Below are 22,680 nucleotides of genomic sequence, written 5' to 3' on the forward strand. Positions count from 1 at the left end.
CAGGGGCCATACAAGAGTGGGTGGTTATGATTAGGGAATAAATACATTGTTAGGATGGCCTCACTTCCTTGCAGCATCCTGAATGGAACAGGAGAAAATTTATTACTTTAAGCAACTTTGTATGAGAAATCTAAAGGTTGCTTTTTTTTTTTTCATGCTGCTGCCACTGAAGTTTCTCACTGCTTATTTCTTCCTATTCATCTAGGCCAGAGGAGGGGAATCTTTTTTTCTGGCAAGGGTCATTTGGATCTTTACCACATCATTCTCAGGCTATATTTGGTCAAACATTTAATTAACTGATTAGACCTAATTAATTAATTAATTACCCTAAAAAGCTCTTAAAATTATTGAATTTGGAGTTCCACCTGTGGTTGATTGGGCAACACCAGACCAACGTGGCCTGTGGGCCAGAGGTTCCCTATCACTCATTCTAGGCTGAGCAACAAGAGGCAAACAATTCTCTAAGCCTCACTCGGGGCCTACTGCCTTTGAACAAATAGAATCTTCCAAATAGCCTTGAATGAAAGAAACAGGCATGATTAGGTCTTTCAAGATTTCCTCACAATAGGTTAGTTAGATGTCTTGGTCTAGATTCCTTCTCCTCTAAGGCCAGCCAAGAACCCAGTGTACTTTAACAAAATTTCTAAGTCTAAAAATTCTGAAACATGTTTACAACATAGTTGCTTATAGAATACCAATAGAATTCAACCACTTGATCTTTAATCATTTAAATTGAGAGAAATAGCGGCCAATGAATGTGAAATAGGAAAATTTTTATTCCTCCTCCTACAAGAGTCATAATTAGAAACCAGCAAAAGTATTAGTTGTAAAGTCTAGTAATATAATATACTATATTATTATTATTATTATTATTATATATTGTTATTACAAGTAATATAATATAATAAAGGAATTCTTCCTTTAAGTCAGTATTACTCATCTTAGTCAATATAACCAGCAATACCTGCAGGCTCAAATGGGGAAACTCGCCCAGTATTCATTGAAATTAAAAGAATAAACAAAGTTAGGCCTCTATACACTTGGCTTGAAATTGAGAAGGTAAACTGTAACATAGTTAAGTATCCCCTTCCTAGATTACAACAGAAGTAAGCATATTATGCATGAAGAGAATGAATAAAATATATGAAATAAATATAAATGTGGATTTTAAGAAAGTTGATATTAAAAAGGAGAAGACAATCCTGGGAATGATATTCTGGGACCAGGAAAATTACCTAAACTTTTCAAACTGAACTTGAACTGGAAAAGAATTTTCCAGAAGGCAAGTATAAGTAGGAAGCTGTTTTGGAGAATGAAAGAAAAGGTAGTATCAGTTGATAGAAGCTACAAAGAATGGCCAGAAAGGTAAAGGTTAAAAAGTCAGAGATGAAGACTTGGGTAAAATTATTCAGGCAATCAGAAAGAATTTAGTGGAATAAGATAGAGGTCTGCTAGAATACAAGGGAGATTAAAACTATTAAATTGGCATTCAGTGATTGTTTCATCCTGAACTCAAGAAAGGGACCTGGTGATCAATAAAGAATCAAGTGATTTGGGGCGGCTAGGTGACGTAGTGGATAAAGCACCAGCCTTGGAGTCAGGAGTACCTGGGTTCAAATCCAGTCTCAGTCACTTAATAATTACCTAGCTGGCCTTGGGCAAGCCACTTAATCCCATATGCCTTGCAAAAATCCTAAAAACAAAACAAAAACAAGAATCAAGTGATTTCTGAGGGTTGGGGCTAAAGAAATGAGTGAGCTACATGGAAGGGAAAAATAGAGAATGTATAATGTCAAATTTATTTAATAATTTTCTTACAGTATTCAATTTCCAAACCAAAATTTTCTCATATTTAAATAAAATAATTTTGCAATTTAACCAGTGAATGCTAACAACAACACTGAAGACAGGAGCAAGAAGTCAAGGGCAAAAGTCTTTTGCTCTAACCCCATGATCTAAGGAAACTTAAGTCCTTTGAAAGCAAAGGCAGAAGGTCAAAGACAGTAGGCTGCCAAGGCAGTTTCTGTTTGGAAGCCTTCTCCAATATTCTTTCTCTTCTAATTTCTTTGCTGTCTTCTTTATAGGCTACCTTCATCGCACCTCCTTTACTTTATTTCTCCTGCTCTTGTTTGATTTTTCAGTTATGTCCAACTTTTTGTGATCCCATTTGGAATTTTGTTTTCAAAGATACAGTAATGACTTGTCATTTCCTTCTCTACCTCATTTTACAGATTAAAAAACTGAGGCAAAAAGGATTAAGTGACTTGCCCAGGGTCACACAACTAAGTAATGTCTGAAGCTAGATCTGAACTCAGGAAGATGTGTCTTCTTAAGCTCAGGTCCAGTTCTCTACCTACTCTATCATCTAGCTGTGTTCTTTCTTCCTTTAAATACTCTAAATATCAATACTATCAGTAAGTGTGGAAGAAAAAAAGACATGTCTTTTCTTCATGTTGCTTAGTATCATACTAAATTTTACGTAGAAACTTTAATAAATATGTAAAGTTGATTTTAAACAACTGTTAAGCTAGATGGAAATGTTTCCTAACTATATAAAAATGTTAATGGGCAAAGATGAAATAACACTGTGCATATTAGATTTTAAGTACCATAAAGTCTCGGGTTTTTTCCCTTTATAAAACTTTTTTTTAGGATAATGAAGGCAAAGGGTTATTTTTATTTTTAAATTATAGTCATCTTCAGTTATACTTTTCTCCTTTAAAAAGCATAAGGAGGTCAATTTATTATTACTATTTTTCCATCAAAGTACATTTTCACATGACCAGGTCTAATACAAAATATCAATCAAGTTAACTACAAAAAACTTCAAAAAATTATATTCAAATGACAACCAACCTGATTACTCACTGAGAATCAGAAAACTGATAGATTTACATTTAGATATCTAGACCTGCATTATGTAAAATCAAATATAAGAGTGCTTATCAAAGCATATAAAATTGGGTTGTTATAAAATCATTTACACAAACCACAGACTAATTTCTCCTGAAGCATTAGCTAGAAATTTTATAACAGCTTTTACAGCTTTATTCCCCACATCTGGCTAAAACATTCTCAAGTTGAAAATATTTAAAACAAATATTATCTCTGAGTTGACACAGAAATAACACAGAAGTTAACCATGAACTCTTGAAATTGAAGGGACCACAGAGATCATTTGGGGAATCTCCTCTCTCTCATATATATATATATATATATATATATATATATGTGTGTATATATATATATATATGTATATGTATATATATATATATATACACACACATATACATATACATATATATATATATTTAGTTTTCCTCATTTAATAACAGCACCTTTGCCTTGAAGGTTTGTATAAAGGTCTAATGAGATTATTTTGTTTTGTTTTGTTTTGTTTTTAAGTTTTTGCAAGGCAAATGGGGTTAAGTGGCTTGCCCAAGGCCACACAGCTAGGTAATTACTAAGTGTCTGAGGCCAAATTTGAACTCAGGTCCTCCTGAGTCCAGGGCCAGTGCTCTATCTACCCCGCCACCAAGCTGCCCCTTTATATTTATATTCTGTTAATAGCAAAAAAAATTATATCCTGGAAATTTTAGATTAAGTAACATAGTAGCAACAAAAATTGTAGCAATTTCTAACATCAGGGATTTTAGAAGGTCAGGGAACATCCAGTTCAATGTTCTCATTTTATAGTTAAGGAAACTAAGGTCCAAAGAGGTTAAGTGACTTGCTCAAGGTCACACAAGATGGTCCAAAAAGGAGAGGTGGATTTTGAACCCAAGGCTTCAAATTCCAAAATTACTATAGGATGAGTGATATCTTAAAAATATCAAGTGCAGCTAGGAGGCACGGTAGATAGAGCACTGGCCCTGGAGTCAGGAGGACCTGAGTTCAAAGTTGACCTCAGACACTTAATAATTGCTTTGCTGTGTGAGACCCTGGGCAAGTCACTTAACCCCATTGCCTTTAAATTAAAAAAAATTTTAGTATCAAGAAAATCTGGGGAAATCAGAAAAAAAAAACAAAAATCCCCCCCCCCCCCCCACATACACAGCACCTCATTGTGGTATGGAATGGTTCTGTAATGGTACAGGTTTTGGTTTTATTTGTTTGGTTTTAAACACTACTTAATAGAATTTTTTGATACAAGTCTCTTCTCATCAAACTTCCAAAGAAACCTCCCTACAAAATAAATTTTTCTCCTCAAAAACAGTTAATTTCAAGCCTCTTATTTAAAGATAGGAAAATTGAGGAAGAAAGTAATTGTCATTCACTGGTAGCAGTGCTGGGACTAATACAAGAATCAATTTCCAATCAAAGGATCTTATCAACAGAATTAGGTCTCAATTCAAAAAGTTGAGAGGACTAAAAATCTGATGAGTCCCTAACCCTCATTCCATTAGAAGGCCAAATGTTGAACTCAGTAGCTTCTTCTAACACAACCATACTTAGATGGCTCCTATTATTTTGGAAATGATCAATAAATACTTTTCTCATGCAATAAAATGAAATCAATCTGTGTTATTATCATTGTGCTATATTATTATCTATTAACTTTTCAATTCTATTCTCACAGGATCTAAGATCAGCAACTAAAAGTACAAAATTGGCCCAATTCATAGTGAAGGAAAAAAATACATTCCATCCAGATGAAAAACAGGAAGTGTGTAAATATTTTAAATAAAATGAAAGGTATTTTGCTTTTTTAAAAATCCCTTCAACAATACTTAAGATTACTGAAAAGAGATAGTGTGGTTTGGTTTTCTAAAAGATTTCCCATTAAACATACTCTTAAATTGATTATAATCAAGTCCAAATTTCAAAGCCAGATTTAAACTGGTTTAAACCAAATCTTATCAGACTTCAATCACTATTTAAAATCTTGGGTAAATAAAGCGCATACATTCAGAAATGAAAAAATTAAATAGTTTTTGAAAGGCACAATTCAAAACAACATTGTAATTGTTATTAAAACAAAACCTTACTTGTCTGGGTTTTTCACTCTGAATGTTGCATTAAGAGCTTTTAACCTGGAGTCTGCCTGGAAAAAATAATTTGTTAACTCAATTACAATTACATTTCAGTGTATAAAATCAAACAGTTTTACTTGCCTTCTAGAATTAAGATGCCAAAATAAAATTTTCTTCATATCACAGTGTCAAATACATTTGAACAAGTGCACAAGTCTCACAAGAAGAATTTTGTCATTTAGTTTTTCAGAAACATCACAAAAACAGGGAGTGTAAACTTAGGCATTTGTGAATGTCAAAGAAATAGAACAGTTCAGAAAATTACAATACTGGGAAATAGTTCTATATTATTCTCAGGTGATATAATAAGAGTAGGCCCCAGAGACAAAGTGGTTTATTACAAACCAAAAGGATAGTAGTTTTTTCATTTTTGATTCCAAGATTTTAGGAAATAAAGGAGTGGATGAAAACAATCCTCACTAGCAAATTCCACGAGGCACCAAGTAACTTTTTTTTAAATGAAGATACAAATTCCTTTCCAACAAGTGTAAAATGTTATAAAGTCCCACAAATTATGAACTGTCTCTAGTAGTCTAAGATGAAAAAAACCAATACTCCAAATAAAAGTTTCAGTAATAAACTCTCACAAGTTATTTGAATGGTTGAAAACTAATAATGAGTACCAACTTTTTGTTTTGCAAGACAATAGTGTTAAGTGACTTGCAAAAGGTCACACAACTGAGATTGGACTTGAACTCAAGTCCTCCTGGACTGATTTTACTATAGGGAGGACTGATGCTCTATCTACCGCACCACCTATCTGTCTCAAGTTCCAACTTTTAACAGGAAGGTGGGGGACTCCTGGGGCAGAGTATTTTATATATATATACACTGTCAGAACTGATCACCACATTCTTTGGTATAAGGGAAGATTCAAAACTAGGGGCAGGAGGGAAAGGGAAATAACTAGAAATGAGTGCGACTAAAAAAAAATGAAAAGCATCAACAAAACTTGTTTTTAAGATAAGCAATTACTTGTTACCTCTAGCAGAACAGGAATCATGAGGAGTACTAAAAAAGTTAGTTTACCTATCAATGCCAATAGATTTGTTAGGAGGCAGTTATAAAATTCCCAAATGGTATGAATTTGCATACCAATGAGAGTGCATTGGCACTATCCACATCTATGCCATACTTTTATCCGATTCAACCCTGCCTTATCAGTGTTCCTGAAAAGCCTCTCCCTGTAGCAAACATTTGCTCCTTTATAGAGATTCTCAGAAAATCAAACCAAGAGAATTATCCTTAGGTCCTCATCAATTTTACTGGTTTCTTTTTCTCTCTGAGATCAGGCTAGTCACTGGCCTTTCTTACCTCAGAAACTTAATAATTTAAATACTTCAAAAAAAATCTGTGATTATTTTAAGAACACTCTTTTCAATGACACATTGCAATCTCTTTCACTTAGAGATGAACTTTCAAAATTGTTGTTACTGGGTGATAAGGCTCTCAAATCTGTCTAGGTTGCAGCAGATACACAAATAATTTGCTAACAAGTGAAACAAATGAAAACAATAAAGACTACAAAAAATTTGAGTTGGGGGGCAGCTAGGTGGCGAAGTGGATAGAGCACCGGCCCTGGAGTCAGGAGTACCTGACAGTGCCTCAGACACTTAATAATTACCTAGCTGTGTGGCCTTGGGCAAGCCACTTACCCCCATTGCCTTGCAAAAACTAAAAAACAAAACAAAAAATTTGAGTTGGCATTATCCCATGGTTTGTAACTAAATACCCAAGAAACAAAGGGTTTCATAAATAAAGACACTAAAGACATTTTAATTTTTTTTGGCAAGGAAGGAATGTCAGGACCTATGATTTCATCAATATATGAAATTTCCAGTGTGGAAACTCTGTCCAGACTGGTAAAAGTCTGTAACTTAGAGTCTTATAGAGCTGCCATGGAGAATAAGAAGTTAAGTGACTTGTCTGTGGTCAGACATATCAGTAGCAAGTCTTGAACCCAGGTTTTTCTGAATTCTCCAAGAGTGAATGACTGGGGGCAGTTAGGTGGCATAGTGGATAAAGCACCGGCCTTGGAGTCAGGAGTACCTGGGTTCAAATCAGGTCTCAGACACTTAATAATTACCTAGCTGTGTGGCCTTGGGCAAGCCACTTAACCCCATTTGCCTTGCAAAAACCTTAAAAAAAAAAGTGAATGACTGTTTCCTACATCCTGAGAATAAGAGTCAGTGTGTGTGTCAGAAAAAAGATCACTCTCTGGCCCTACTTTTACCCACTAGATCATGCTGCCTTCATACAAATAGCAGCTTACCAAAATGGATACGCCATTGATAAAAAATTGTAGAAAAAATATAGTGGTTATTTGTAGAGTGACAGAACTGACTTCAAAGTCAGGAAGACCTGGGTTCAGGTTCTACCTCAGACAGAGACTGACTACATGTATGAACCTGGGCAAGTCACCCAACTTTCCTAGGGCTTTAGGTAACTCCCTAAGACTAAGTTGCAGAGAAAGGGTAGACCTGAATTGGTAATGGAAGTTTTCTCTACTAGTTAAATCACAGGTTCATTCTCTACCCCTATCTTTCTTGAACCTAATATTCTTTGGCATAACCAAATTACTGAGATTTTTATTGAAGTAAATCATACAAAATATAAAAAAAATTCAAATATAATCACTCCCCCTCCCCCCATCTACTACCATTCCTTTGGATCTGACACATCCCTAACTTTATTCATCATACTTTAAATGCCCAAACCTTCATTCATTTGTCTCCTTTTTGGAAGGAAATTTTTCTAAATGTTTTACAAACTTAACTATTTCTTAAATTCAGCATAATGAATATAACTTAATCTCTCCGGGCTCAAGTATAGTTAAGTACCTCAAAAGTTTTGAGGTATGAAGGGCTATTCTCCCTATAGTAAAAGGCACCAGTCTATTTTAAATTAATATCTATTTTTCATAGTCTTGTTTCTTCCCTTGCAATCAAGATTATTAGTTCTCATTTCTCACTGTTGCACACATATTTGCCTCTATAGGTACCTATCTGATTTTGCTTCTAAATTTGCTGCCTCTAATTAACTAACTAAAAAATTAGCAAGCTTCTTAGTACTATGCTTATATGAACAAAGAGAGTCTGAGAAAGTGCTCAAGAGGGTATCTCAAAGAGCAAAGACATCTATTTTGACTTCACCAGAACATCTGTTTATTTCCTAACTTTTGGTTACATTCAAGATAATTGAGACTGATAACTAAGTGACTAATATCAGGTATAAATACAGGCATCCTTCCAGAAAGAATGCACTTCATGAAAAACAGTAAAAGTTTAACATTTTTTCTGAGGGAAAAAGAAATAAAATAAGAATAAAATCAGAAATACACCAAGTTGTTTACATTTTTGGCATGTGTTTAGTCTTTGTTACAATCTCATTAAGAAAATAATTTTGCATATTATACAGTAAATTTAGAGCTGCCTTTCCCAAATATTTTTAAAGTTCAAACTAAATTATTACTCTAAGACTTGCCTGAATATAAATGTCATGCTTTATTTACAACAAAAAAGTTGTTGCTTTTATAGAATTACATAATTAGCATTATTTTACATACAAGTACATAGTTTTATTTTGGACAGAACAACTTAGTTAGAATCAAATTCTGAACACTAACTTTAAAAAATTTTTTTTGCAAGGCAATGGGATTAAGTGACTTACCCAGAGTCACACAACTAGCTAATTATTAAGTGTCTGAGGCTGGATTTGAACTCAGGTCCTCCTGACTCCAGGGTCAGTGTTCTATCCACTGTGTCACCTAATTGCCCCTGAATACTAACTTCTTAGATAAATAACTAACAATATTTTAAAAAGTAAATAAAGTTCCTGTCTTTTACTTATGCCCCTTTTTATAAGTCTCAAACATATTATACAATACATATTTCCACAGAATCCTTATCAAAATAATACATTTTTAAAAGTTTAAGATTTCTTTAGATCAGTCCTCAGTTAAAATGTTCTAATTTCAGCATTCTCAAAGATGATTTCCATAAGACAGTCCAGAAACTAATGCTCTAAAGTCAGCAAGATTTCATTTTTTAAAATGTGCATTTAGAAAATGACCAATTTATAAATTAGAATAAGTTAGAGTAATAACAGAAAAATTTGAAAGTAATGAATTTTCCCCTTTTATAAAATTTTAATCAGATAAGAATATTATATATCAACTCACAATTAGAAAATTGATGTTTTTAAAGTACTACAGAATTATCATATCATTTATAATAAATTTTTCTTCCTTATTTCAATCATTTTGCTAAATTTATGATGCATTATTACCATATATAAACACTACATCTGCTGGTATTATGGGAATTTTCCTTTTTTTAAGAATTTAATCAAAATAGCTAATAAAAGATATATTTTAATTTCTATTCTTGGATAATAACTAGGGTTAGACTAGTTATACCTATAAAGTAAGGCATTCTTAAAATGGCAAAGGGACAGAGTTTCTAGGTTGAAGAGACAGAAAGATGCTAAGGATTAGTGAAACTATGTTTTTTCCATTTTCTACAGTTGTGAATTTAGGGTCAGAAGTAAGTAAAGTTAACATTTCTTGCTGATCTTTTAGATTTCTTTTTTAGAAACTTGTATACATATATACTTGCAACCACACACACACACATATGTATAGGTAAATATATATGTGAATAATATGTATGTATTCGTGTATAGATAAGAGGAGGGGTTTGTGTGCCATTTATTTCTCTCTCTTCACCTAAGCTGCATTAGCAACATGCTCCAAAATGCCTGTGGGATCATTTTCCTATCGAATACACAAATTCTATTAACTAGAAAAACCCCAGAAAGCCTGAATTTTGCCTACATTATCAAGAAGTCTTATTTAAAATGAGTAGAATGACTTTTTAGGAATCACCTCTTTTAAGCTTTCATTATATACAGAAAATAATAGCAATGTGCTAGTGGAGAGATGAAATGCAATTAAGATGACCTATTTGTAGCCTGCTGAGGATGTCAAGTCATGTAAAGACTTTGTATATAATCATGTAAAACTTTCTTTACCTTCAGTGAAAAGTTTGCTAAGGACAGGACTTGAAAAATTAGAATTTTAAAAAGACTGTTAGACAAAATGTCAATAAGAACTAACAAGAATGAATAAGTGAAATAAATTCTACCACCACTACTTCAACTTTTATCTAATATGACTGAATTCCAAATAAGGTCTTAACACAAATTAGCAATATGCAAATATGCAAAGAATTTTTTTGCTATCACTGTGAAATTTTTACCAAAATGCTAAGTATAAAATCTCCCTGCTACAAAATTAATTCACAGAATTATTACCTTTAGCTGGAACCCTGTTTCATTCACTGTCTCCTTCCAGTTATTTTCCTAAAAACCAAAGCATATTTAAGTCATTATAATTATTACAAAATAAACAAAAAACAAAGTGATAATACTTCAAGTAATAAAAATTCTTTCTAGAAAGAGGTACCACAAAGAGAAGTCCTTGATTTAAAAATTAAACTCTATTACTATCCAGAATCAGAAAGAGACTCTCAAGGAAAACTGAGTTTTCATAAATCCATAGTCTAAATGTCTGCATCAGGAAAAGCATAAGACACGGAGCTATTTTCAATTAACTAGGTAATATCAGTAAATAACTTCAATATTTCAAAGAACTTGAAAGTTTCAGCAAGAAACAATGATGCAGTATACTCATTAAAAAAAAAAATCACTCAGGCAAAGATGCTTCTAAATGCCTCCAGAAAGTAAAAGAACTAAAAGTGATGTAAAATAAAATACCTGTGTTAAAAACAAGTAGAAGATTTTGTCTTCAGAAAGAACAGAATGTGAAGCTACTCTTAAAAGAAAGTTTTCCAAACCAATTCTTCGTCTCTCCACAAAATCAGGATCCATGTTGTCTGCAGAGAGTTTATGCCAAACAAATTCTGCCTAAACAAGGAAATTGATCACAAAACAAAAATAGCTTCAGTTCTAAAAGTTAAATATATTAAAAGCAAACCCCCCAAAATACACAATTATTACAACTACATAAATGAAGTTCACTTTAATAATCAATAAAACAGGATAAAACACTGAGTAAAAATGGCACCAACTTCTAAAGTAAACATATATCTTTTCTTTTAATCAATGGCAAACTACTTAAGTGCTCAATTGCTTTACTGTTTTGGGAGATGACATATTTAAGGAAAGAAACTTAGAACATGCTAGGATTTTAGATAATGTGACAAGACAAAATTTATCAAAAAGAATTCAATGGAAATATATGTTGCAGAAACAAAAAAAATAAATTTCTTACCCTCTTTTCAGGCAGAGGTGGGACAACAATATGTGGATAGTAAACTAGCAAATAGTTTCTCAATAATTCAAATTCGCTATACCGTCTCCAAAGAGAGTCTGTAAGAACACTCTGACCATCACTTGGTTCAACTGACCTAGAAAGTTCATAAAAAAGGGAATGTTAAAAAAAAAGATAACTTCAGGACTTACATAAAAAGTCCATTTAAACTTGTAGGAACAAAATGTCAAAAAAAAAGCTGTTAAGCTCTCTTTAATAAAGACATTAAAATATTTTTAAAAGCAATTCAAATTTTCTAACAGAATTGATTTTGGAATATAGTAAAAGCTCATCTATCTAGCATTCTTTCTATGAATATCTTTACCACTACAATAAAATAATAATTGACTTTTATAATGATCAAGATAATTTCAAATTGGAATTTCAAAATTCCAATTCAAATAAACTCAAACCATGAAAATAAACAGATGTGGTAAAGTTTCAAAATTAACTTTCAAAAGATAATCAAAATCCAATCTAACTTTACCCAATATCCAGATTAATATACCACAAAATAGGATGATATACTTCAACCTAATCTTAAGCATCAGTGTCAGAATTTCTCCAAATTCTCCCATGGAGAAATAATGTTTTAATCAGAAAGAGCTGGCAATCAATGCTTCATCAACAGAAGTTTAAACATGACATTAAATAGGAAAAGCAAGATATAGCACATATATGTTGTAAAAAATTTAAAATATAATTTTTAACAATAATTATTCAATAATGTCAACAGAGTACAACTACTTCTAGAAAGTGGCAGAATTTAACAGTTGGAAACTTTTTCTGAGCTCTAATCATTAAGTCAATAATTTAATGTGAATTGCCCTTAAAACTTATACAAGTTATTATGGAATACAAAGGGAAGTCAAACCAACTAAGTTAAATTATAATACCACATAATCTACCAAAGGATTACTTTACTGAATATGAAAAAAAAATAATGAAATTTATCTGGAGAGCAAAGGAAAAAAAAGATCAAAAACCTTATTAGAAAATACTGGGAAAAAATACTGGAAATGAGGAGTCTAGCAGCATAAGATCTCAAACTATACTTACAAAGCAATAAACATCAAAAAGATTTGGTAGTGCATAATAAGTAGAGAGGTTGATTAATGGAACAGATTAGTTGCACAAAATATCAAAAAAAAAAAAAAAAAAAACCCTGAAACTACTAATAGTCTAAAGTTCAATAAATTCAAAAGATTCACCTACTGGAGTAAGAACTCACTTTTGACAAAAACTGCTGAGAAAATTGGACACAATCTGGCTGAAATTGGGTTTAGATTTAACACCTCAAGATAAGTTCCAAAGTGGATATATAATATAGATACAAAATATCATATCATAGAAATGACCTTTGAGATCTAAGATAGGGGAAGAATTCATGACTACATAATGAGTATCATATTAAGAAAAAATAGGTAATTTTGATTACATAAAATTAAAGTTTTCGCAGAAACAAATTCAATGCAGATAAAACTAGAATAGAAATAGTTAACTGGAAAAAATGTCTGGAGCAAATTTTTTTGATAAAGATCTCATTTACAAGATATATATGAAACCAATTCAAACTTCTAAGAATAGGCCCACTCCCCAATTAATAATTAAAGAATCTGAATAGGCAGTTCTCAAGGAAGAAATTCAAGCCATCTACATATAAAAATCTAATTATTAAAAATGCTACAAATAACAAATAATTTCAGAAATGAAGATTAAAGCAATTCTGAGGCTCTGTCTCACAATCAATATACTGGCAAATTGACGAAATGATAAACACTGGAAGGTATGAAAACAGGAATATTGATGTGTTGCCAGTGAAGCTATGAATTGTATTGCCATTTTGGAAAGTAACTGAGAACTATGACCAAGATGTTACTAAAGTGTGCATATCATTAAACCAAGCAATACACTACCAGATCTGAACCTCAAAGAGGTCAAAGAAAGAAAAAAAAGTCCTATGTGTAAAAAATATTTATAGCAGCTTTTTTTTTTTTGCAATAACAAAGAATGGGAAACTAAGGAGGTATCCACTGACTGAGGAATGGCTGAACAAATTAAAGTATATTAATGTAATAGAAAATTATTATGCGGTAAAAAATGATGAAAGAGATAGTTTTAGAGAAATTTGGAAAGACTTGCATGAACTCACGCAGAATGAAGTAAGTAGAACAAAAGAACAATTTATATTACAAAAAGATCATCTAAAATGAACAATTTTGAAAGACTTAAGAATTCTGATCAATACAATGATCAATACAATGCTATACCTATGATGAATAATGTTATCCACCTCTGGAGATGATGAACTACATATGCAGAATGAGATACACATTTTTATTTGTGGCAAAAATAAACAATTGTTTTGCTTGACTATACATACTTGTGAAGGAGAAAAAGGTAGGGGGAAAAATTTAAACACACACACACACACACAACACACAAACACACAATAAGCCATGGAAGAAAATAGAAATCTGAAGTTATATAAATTAAAGCAATATTTAAAAAAAAACTTAAATGGAAAAAACAGTCAATCTAGCTCCTGTAATAATATGTGTAAATGTTAAGATATAACCAGTCTTTAAAAAAATATTCTCACAAAGTTCAATTGATGGCAAGCTTAAGCTTTAATTACACCAAGTTCTAATTATTTATTTTCAGTGCCAATGGGATCCACATTTGCCAATTCACAGCCAAACAACATTATAACTCATGAACATTATACTTGAGATATAGTATGTCTGCTTTAGAATGATAATTACAAATAGATTAAAGAGATATAAATTATAACCAACTCTTACAGCATTGTGAACCCCATGGGAATCTTTTTTTTTTTGCAAGGGTTAAGTGGCTTGCCCAAAGCCACACAGCTAAGTAATTATTAAGTGTCTGAGGCAGAATTTGAATTCAGGTACTCCTGACTCCAGGGACGATGCTCTGTCCACCGAGCCACCTAGCTGCCCCATGGGAATCTTTTTAAAATGCATTTAAACAACTGTACTTTATTTAAACTGGTAAGAACAAGTCTTTAATAAAATGTTCATAGCTTTGTGTTTTCTACTCCTCACAAGTTGTATAATGGAGTAGTAGTCAAGTTGAAGTTAGTCATTAGAAATATCAACACAAGAAAAAATTAGTGAAGAAAACTTAGCATTTGGTTATCATTGCTGTTCAGTCATTTAATATTTACTGAACTTTGTGTAAGTTTCAAACATCACTGTGCTAATTTTTTGTGATTTTAGGATGAGGGTAAGTTTTAAAAATATTTTTAAATAGTTTTTTCCCTACAGAGGCTATCACGTAAAGTGCTTACCTCCAATCTGGAGACACAAAACACCCATCCAGTTTCTGAAAAATTTTAAGAGCTTATTCAGTAAGCTTCTCCTATATCCTCCCTACCTTCCAAGTTTCTTCAAGCACTTTGCTTATTGTACTTATTTTAAAGGAATGTTGGATTGAGAAATCAAAAAAATGTGATGAAAATCACAACTCTATTATGTTTTAAGTGCCAACCTGTTTCTTAATATCCAACATATAGGCCAACATATGAATAAAACAGTCTTGAACCATCTGAGACAGAAAAGAAAAAGAGGGAAAAAAATGATTCTTTAGATCATCATATTTCCTTCTTACTGGGCAGGCAGGGCCAGTGTAAGTTTCCTTCAAGGGACATTTCAAGTTCTTTTCTAATGAAATCCTTTCCTGTTAGCCTGTCAGTTTAAATGGTATCAAACCTAAGTAGGAGGCAGTATGGTACAATGGAAAGGCTCTACCTCTAGAGTCAGAAGACCTGGATTCAAATCCTAGTACTGATAATTAATACTGATATGGTCTTGGGAGAGTCATTTAACTTCTCAGTTCCCTTCCAGTTTAGAAATGATACTATAGGGGCAGCTAGGTGGCACAGTGGATAGAGCCCTGACCCTGGAGTCAGGAGTACCTGACAGTGCCTCAGACACTTAATAATTACCTAGCTGTGTGACCTTGGGCAAGTCATTTAAAGCCCTTTGCCTTAAATAAAAAAAAAGAAATGATTCTAAATCATGGGTTGAATCTTTGGGTAGGTAAGTCAGAAAACCCAATTACCTTTTGCATTATTACTGCAGAAACAAAATGTATTCTAAGTTCCTAAAAAGTTTAAATTTTTAGAACACATTCTGGGAACTTTCCACTACCACCAAGATTGTTATTTCCTTCATGAAACACATTAGTTTAAAAAAAAAGATTCAGCTGCTTAAGCCTTAGAGAATTTTCTCCATTCTTTCTTCAGATTTTACCCTTTGTTAAAGCTAACCTTAGCCCTAATCAATTTCTATTAGTCTTTGTTTCTACAAATTTCTACTTTACACACTTTAAGACTTCAATTTGTAAGCTGATCCATATTCCAACTGATGACCTGGCACCCTTTCACATCTGCCTGAAATCAGGTATGAGAAAAGTATGCATATGCTAAGAGACTCTATGTCCTCATATCAATTCACTCCACACAGAACTCCCCCCCTCAAAAAAATCTCCCTCACAAAACACCAGTATTTTAAAAAACATGCTAAAGGGGGCAGCTAAGTGGCACAGTGAATAAAGCACTGGCCCTGGAATCAGGATGAGTTCAAATCCAGCCTCAGACACTTAATAATTACCTAGCTATGTGACCTTGGGCAAGTCACTTAACCCCATCGCCTTGACAAAAAAAAACAACTTGCTAAAGAATTAAGAACAAATTAAAATAGTATATCTGGGAAAGATATTTGTTTTATTAACTATTAAAAGAGCACAGACTTGCTTCAACTTTTATAACTCACCTTGTCTCAATGAGGTAAGCTGTGTAAGTTTCTTGCATGTTCATGGCATTTCTTCCAGTTCTTTTTTCTGCTTCTGAAACAGTAATTTCAATTTTCTTTGACCAAAAACTACCTTCTGTCATCTAAATAAAACCAAGAAGAAAAATAAAAATTTCACATTGACAACAAAAAAATAAACAAACACATAACACAGGAACATAGTTAAGTCATTTTTGAGATGTTAGATATAAAATCTTTCAGATTATAAGCATAAAACTTTCAGACTAGTATCTTTTACAAGAATAATTCCTATGCCCTTGTTTTTGATCGATAAACTATTAATAGAGAAACAATAAATTTTCTAAAAGCTATTTACCACGTAACATATTTTCAGTTACTAAAATTTAAATGATTCAAATCAATGACCAAAATTAGAACTCCTTTAAATTGTTATGAAATAAGAATTTATATATCTTCCTTGGCCTAATCAAAATTGGTAAGATTTGCTCCATACATACCTTTATAAATTCTTATAAGTGTCAATATTAAATTTATTAAAGCAATTTATCTTTCTTCCCAAAAACTACCAACAAAAATTGAATCTTACAAAAGATCAGATAAAAACCATATTCACCAAAGAGAAAGATTTCCCCTTTCTCTTCCCCAATACCTTAACAATAAGTATAGTCTTAAATTCCAATAAATTTTTAAATTGTGCTGCAAAAAGTTAACAAGATTAAGTCACTGCACTCACTCTGGGTATCCTACCATATGTTCTTCCCATTCTGAAATTCTGCCTTGGGGTTAAACTGTTCAAAATGGTGAGTACACATTCAACTAACTCATTTTATCTTCCTAGAAGTCTCTAACAAGGGCTTCTTTCCCAGGAGACTCATCAATAGGAAATGTCATTATACTGTAAAATTGAATATATCTGGACTCACATCTAATCAGCACCCTCGGAAAAGACTATCTTGTTGCAGTCAGGAGGGACAAAAGGTACTAAGGCATAGTAGTAGGGAGATATAGTTTCATGTATGAGAACCCTAAGATGGTCACTCTGGCAGACTTTCTACAGAAAGTAATAATGTATGTATGAAGGTGAGGAATGAAAGGCCTGAAAGGCCTTAACAGAAGTTGATATTTGATTCTGAAGGTGATCAATGAAATGATGGAAAGAAAATGAATTTATTAAGTGCTCAGTCTATGTCAAGCATTATACCTAACACTGGGAATAAAAACAGAAAAGTCTAGATAGTCCTCAGTAGAGACAACACATAAAAGAAAGTTCATCTGCAAGGCAGATGAAAAAGCCCTGAAGTCCTAGAGGTGCAAAAGCAAATCAGATGGCAAGGCTCAAGGGGTTTTTAGGAAGAAGAGGCAGGGCAGGACTTGGAGGATTTTAGGAGGCAACAAAAGGGCAAATGTGAGGCCCAGTGAGCCCATGTTACCCGAAGATTTAGAATTGATAACTCCCATCTCTTCTGAAGGAAAGAAGTCGGTCGGGGCCAAGATAGTGGAGAGAAGACAGGCACAGTTCTAAAGTCTCCTGATCTCTTCCCCATCTATCACATGAAACAAACCTCTTAAAAGAAATCTGAACCAGGAAACCCAGAAAGAAAAGCCAGGAGAGGAAAATCTACCTCAGGATTTGTCTCCCGCAGCAGCATTGGCTGAGTACCGGCAGGCAAGTCTGAGCTCCCAGGGAAGATCAGCCAGACCAACAGTTGAATCAGAACCGGGAGTCTGAGGCCCCGAGAGCCGGACCTGCTGGATCAGTGGTGGGGCTGGACGAAGGGGGCTTGGGTCCGCGGGGAAGCAGAGGCGCTGGTGTTGGGGCTGTACCCCTGAAGCTTGGGGAAGGGGCTGCGGGGAGAGGTCTGATGCAGGAGAGCTGTGGATACCATCCCTGGCCTCCTCGGGTCTGAGAAACTCTGAGCCCACGCCTCCATTGCACTGAGGCCTCCTCCCAAACAAATGCAAACTACTTCTGCCTCAGGCCCAGGTGTGTGAGCAGAAGAACCAGCCCAGTTGAGGAATGACCTCAGGCCAGGGTAAAGCCCACCACTGATTGAAGGCAAAAGAATTCAATAGCTCCAATTCCCTCCCTCAAGCAAAGGGAGAAGGCCTCGCAACCAAGGTCACAGACACCCCAGAGAGGGCAACCAGCACCTCCTACTGGCCAGCCAGAGAAACTGCACTCAGTAACGCCTTTAGAGATCCCAAGCCCAGGTGAACCAGCCCCACCCAACTCAAGGTCTTAGCATAATGAAGAAGGGTCAGTGGAAAGGTGGATGCACAGAAAAATTCCTGGAAGGGAAAGACCCGAACCCAGAGAGACCTGGAACATCTGAGGAGAATACAATCTGGTCTCCAGCACAGAAAGACTTCCTTGAAGAAATAAGGAAGGAGTTTAAAAATCAAATGGAAAATTTGGGGGAGACAATTAATACCTTGCAACAAGAAAAGAAAACTTTAGGAAGTACAATTGGACAAACACAAAAGGAGAATAAATCTCTCAGATCATCAATTGGACAATTACAAAATGAGAATAACTCAGATCCTCAAATGAGCAAATGCAAAAAGAAATTAATTCTCTCAACACCTCAATTGATCAAATGGAAAGCTCTTTCAAAAGTAGAATCGACTAACTGGAAAAGGTTAAGGAAGAAAACTCCTCCCCCCAAAAAATAATGAAGTCTACAGAAACTAATGACTCCACGAGACAGCAAGAGTCAGTTAAACAAAATCAAAAAATAGAAAAAATAGAAGCAAATGTGAAATACCTCATCAACAAAACCGCTGACCTCGAGAATAGATCGAGGAGGGGAAACCTGAAAATTGTAGGACTTCCTGAAAACATTGAAGAAGAAAAAAGCCTGGACTTAATATTACAGGATCTAGTGGCGGAAAACTGCCCTGATATCATGGAATCGGAGGGCAAAGTAGTTATTGAAAGAGTACATCGATCCCCACCAGAAAAAGATCCTAAAAGGAAAACACCAAGTAATGTTGTGGCCAAACTCCAGAACTATCAGATAAAAGAGAAAATCCTGCAAGCAGCCAGAAAGAAACAATTTAAATATCAAGGAGCCACAGTAAGGATCAAGCAGGACCTGGCAGCATCAATTTTAAGGGATCGAAGGGCCTGGAACAAGATATTTCGAAGAGCAAGGGAGCTTGGAATGCAGCCAAGAATCTACTTTCCCGCAAAGCTGAGCCTTCTCTTCCAGGGAAAAAGATGGACATTTAACGAAATGGAAGAATTCCAAAAATTTCTGATGAAAAGACCAGAGCTAAACAGAAAATCTGGATATCAAACAGGAGGTTCAAGAGACACATGAAAAGGTAAAAAAAAAAAGGGGGGGGGCAGTAAAAGGAAAAAAATGCAATCCAGCAAGTTGAAACTGGCTACATCCCAGCATGGGGGGGGGCAGAGACTCTCATAAATCCTGAGAAATGTAACTCTAACTGAGAGAATATACCTAGCCAGAAATGATGGACATCCATGAGACTGATATCTAATGGAATGTAACTGGCTTTAAATCCACTGGGGAGAAAGACTCTAATAACTCTCAGGAATTTGGACTCTATTCAACAGAATATACTGAACTAGAAGGGACAGACACTCAGAATTTTCTATGACTTAGAATGATCTAAAAAAAAAAATACACTACCTCCCTAAAAAGGGGGACAGGAAAGAGATGGGAGGAGGGAGGGGATTGAATGGGACAAATCTCATGACACTAAGAGGTACAAAAAACCGATGGTAATAGAGGGGAAGAAGGGAGTAGAGGAGAAACACCTGAATCTTCTTCTCATCAGACTTGGCTTAAAGTCAACCTACACATAGTCAGTTAACTTATAAAACATCTAACCTTTCAAGAAGTAAAAGGGGAAAAGGGGAAGGGGGGCCAGAGAAAGGGAAGGGGAGTGGAGGAAATAAGGAGAAATAACAAAAGGAAGGGAAGGGAACAGGGAAAGGGGAAAGAAAGGGGAGGGAGTGATATAGGAGGGCAAACACACTGAAGGGGGTGGTATTCAAAAACAAAATACTGGGGAATATGGATAAAAGGGGGGGAAAGGGGGAAAAATACAAACAGAGGGAAGATAGCACAGAGGGCAATACAGAATTAGTAATCATAACCTTAAATGTGAATGGGATGAACTCTCCCTTAAAAAGTAAGCAAATAGCAGAGTGGATTAAAAACCAGAATCCTACAATATGCTGCTTACAAGAAACTCATTTGAAGCAGAGAGATACATATAGAGTAAAGGTAAAAGGTTGGAGCAAAATATATTTTGCTTCAGCTGAAGTAAAAAAAGCAGGAGTAGCAATCCTTATCTCAGACAAAGCAGCAGCAAAAATAGATAGCGTTAAAAGAGATAAGGAAAATTTATCCTCCTAAAAGGTACCATAGACAATAAAGTCATTTCCATATTGAATATATATGCACCCAGTGGGACAGCACCCAAATTCTTAGAGGAGAAGCTGAAAGAATTACAGGAAGACATAGACAGCAAAACTCTACTAGTAGGAGACCTCAACCTCCCGCTATCAGATCTAGATAAATCAAATCATAAAACAAACAAGAAAGAAATTAGGGAGGTAAATAGATTGTTAGAAAAATTAGATATGGTAGACTTATGGAGGAAACTGAATGGGGATAGGAAGGAATATACCTTTTTCTCTGCAGTACATGGAACTTATACAAAAATTGACCATGTACTAGGACATCAAAACCTAATGATCAACTGCAGAAAGGCAGAAATAGTGAATACATCTTTCTCAGATCACAATGCAATAAAAGTCATATGCAATACTGGGCCAAGGAGATATAGACCCAGAGCAAATTGGAAACTGAATAACCTCATCTTAAAAAATGAGTGGACCAAAAAACCAAATTATAGAAAGAATTAACCATTTTATCCTCGATAATGATAATAATGAAACAACATACCAAAACCTATGGGATTCATTCAAAGCAACTCTCAGGGGATATATTATAGCTCTAAATGCTTATATGAATAAATTGGAGAAAGAGGAAATCAATGAACTAAACATGCAACTAAAAAAAATTAGAGAAAGAACAAATCAAAAATCCCCAATCAAATACCAAATTAGAAATTTTAAAAATCAAAGGAGAAATTAATAAAATTGAAAGCAAAAAAACTACTGAATTAATAAATAAAACCAAAAGTTGCAATTATGAAAAAAACCCAATAAAATTGATAAACCTCTGGTCAATTTGATTAAAAAAAAGAAAGAAGAAAACCAAATTGCTAGTATTATAAATGAAAAAAATGTGAACTCACCACCAATGAGGAGGAAATTAAAGTAAATTCGAAATTATTTTGCCCAACTTTATGCCAATAAATTTGATAATCTAAGTGAAATGGATGAATATTTACAAAAATATAAGTTGCCCAGGTTAAATGAAGAAGAGATTAAATACCTAAACAACCCTATCTCAGAAAAAGAAATTCAACAAGCCATTAGTGAAGTCCCTAAAAAAAAATCTCCAGGGCCTGATGGATTCACAAGTGAATTCTACCAAACATTTAAGGAACAATTGGTTCCAATCCTATATAAACTCTTTGGAAAAATGGAACTCGGCCTAACTCTTTCTATGAAACCAATATGGTACTGTTACCTATACCAGGAAAAGTTAAAACAGAGAAAGAAAATTATAGACCTATTTCCCTGATGAATATAGATGCAAAAATCCTAAATAAAATCTTAGCAAAATGACTACAACAAGTCATCACTAGGATAATACATTATGATCAAGTAGGATTTATTTCAGGAATGCAGGGTTGGTTCAATATTAGGAAAGCTGTTAGTATACTCAATTATATTAAACAACAAACCTATCAGAAATCATATGATCATATCAATAGATGCTGAAAAGGCTTTTGACAAAATACAGCATCCATTCCTATTAAAAACACTAGAGAGTGTAGGAATAAATGGACTGTTCCTTAAAATAATTAGCAGTATCTATGTGAAACCATCAACAAGCATTATACTCAATGGGGAGAAGCTAGAGGCATTCCCAATAAGATCAGGGGTTAAACAAGGGTGCCCACTACTATTCAATATTGTATTAGAAATGTTAGCATCAGCAATTAGAGAAGAAAAAGAAATTAAAGGAATTAGAATTGGGAAGGAAGAGACAAAACTCTCACTCTTTGCAGATGACATGATGGTCTAACCTAGAGAATCCCAAGAAATCATCTAAAAAACTACTGGAAACAATTAGCAATTTTAGCAAAGTTGCAGGTTATAAAATAAACCCCCATAAATCCTCAACTTTCCTATATATGACTAGCAAGAAACAGCAGAAGAGCTAGAAAGAGAAATTCCATTCAAAGTAACCTCAGACAGTGTAAAATACTTGGGAATCTATTTGCCAAGACAGACTCAAAATCTTTTTGAAAACAATTATAAAACACTTCTCACACAAATTAAATCAGATTTAAATAACTGGGCAAATATCAACTGCTCATGGGTAGGGAGAGCTAATATAATAAA

General features: G+C 34.0%; 1 protein-coding gene across 1 annotated transcript in view; it reads right to left on the reverse strand.

Annotated features, from left to right (window-relative positions):
- SNX4 (sorting nexin 4) overlaps window positions 1–22,680 on the reverse strand; it is a 78,833-nt gene that overhangs the window by 41,483 nt on the left and 14,670 nt on the right. The window contains exons 2-6 of the mRNA XM_074214713.1: window positions 16,167–16,288; window positions 11,326–11,461; window positions 10,809–10,958; window positions 10,347–10,394; window positions 4,989–5,044 (exon numbers count right to left, since the gene is read on the reverse strand). Coding sequence (XP_074070814.1) covers window positions 4,989–5,044; window positions 10,347–10,394; window positions 10,809–10,958; window positions 11,326–11,461; window positions 16,167–16,288 — 512 coding nt within the window. The remainder of the gene's footprint in view (window positions 1–4,988; window positions 5,045–10,346; window positions 10,395–10,808; window positions 10,959–11,325; window positions 11,462–16,166; window positions 16,289–22,680) is intronic.

Source organism: Macrotis lagotis, chromosome 1, assembly GCF_037893015.1.
Source record: "Macrotis lagotis isolate mMagLag1 chromosome 1, bilby.v1.9.chrom.fasta, whole genome shotgun sequence".
Classification (NCBI taxonomy): Eukaryota; Metazoa; Chordata; class Mammalia; order Peramelemorphia; family Peramelidae; genus Macrotis; species Macrotis lagotis.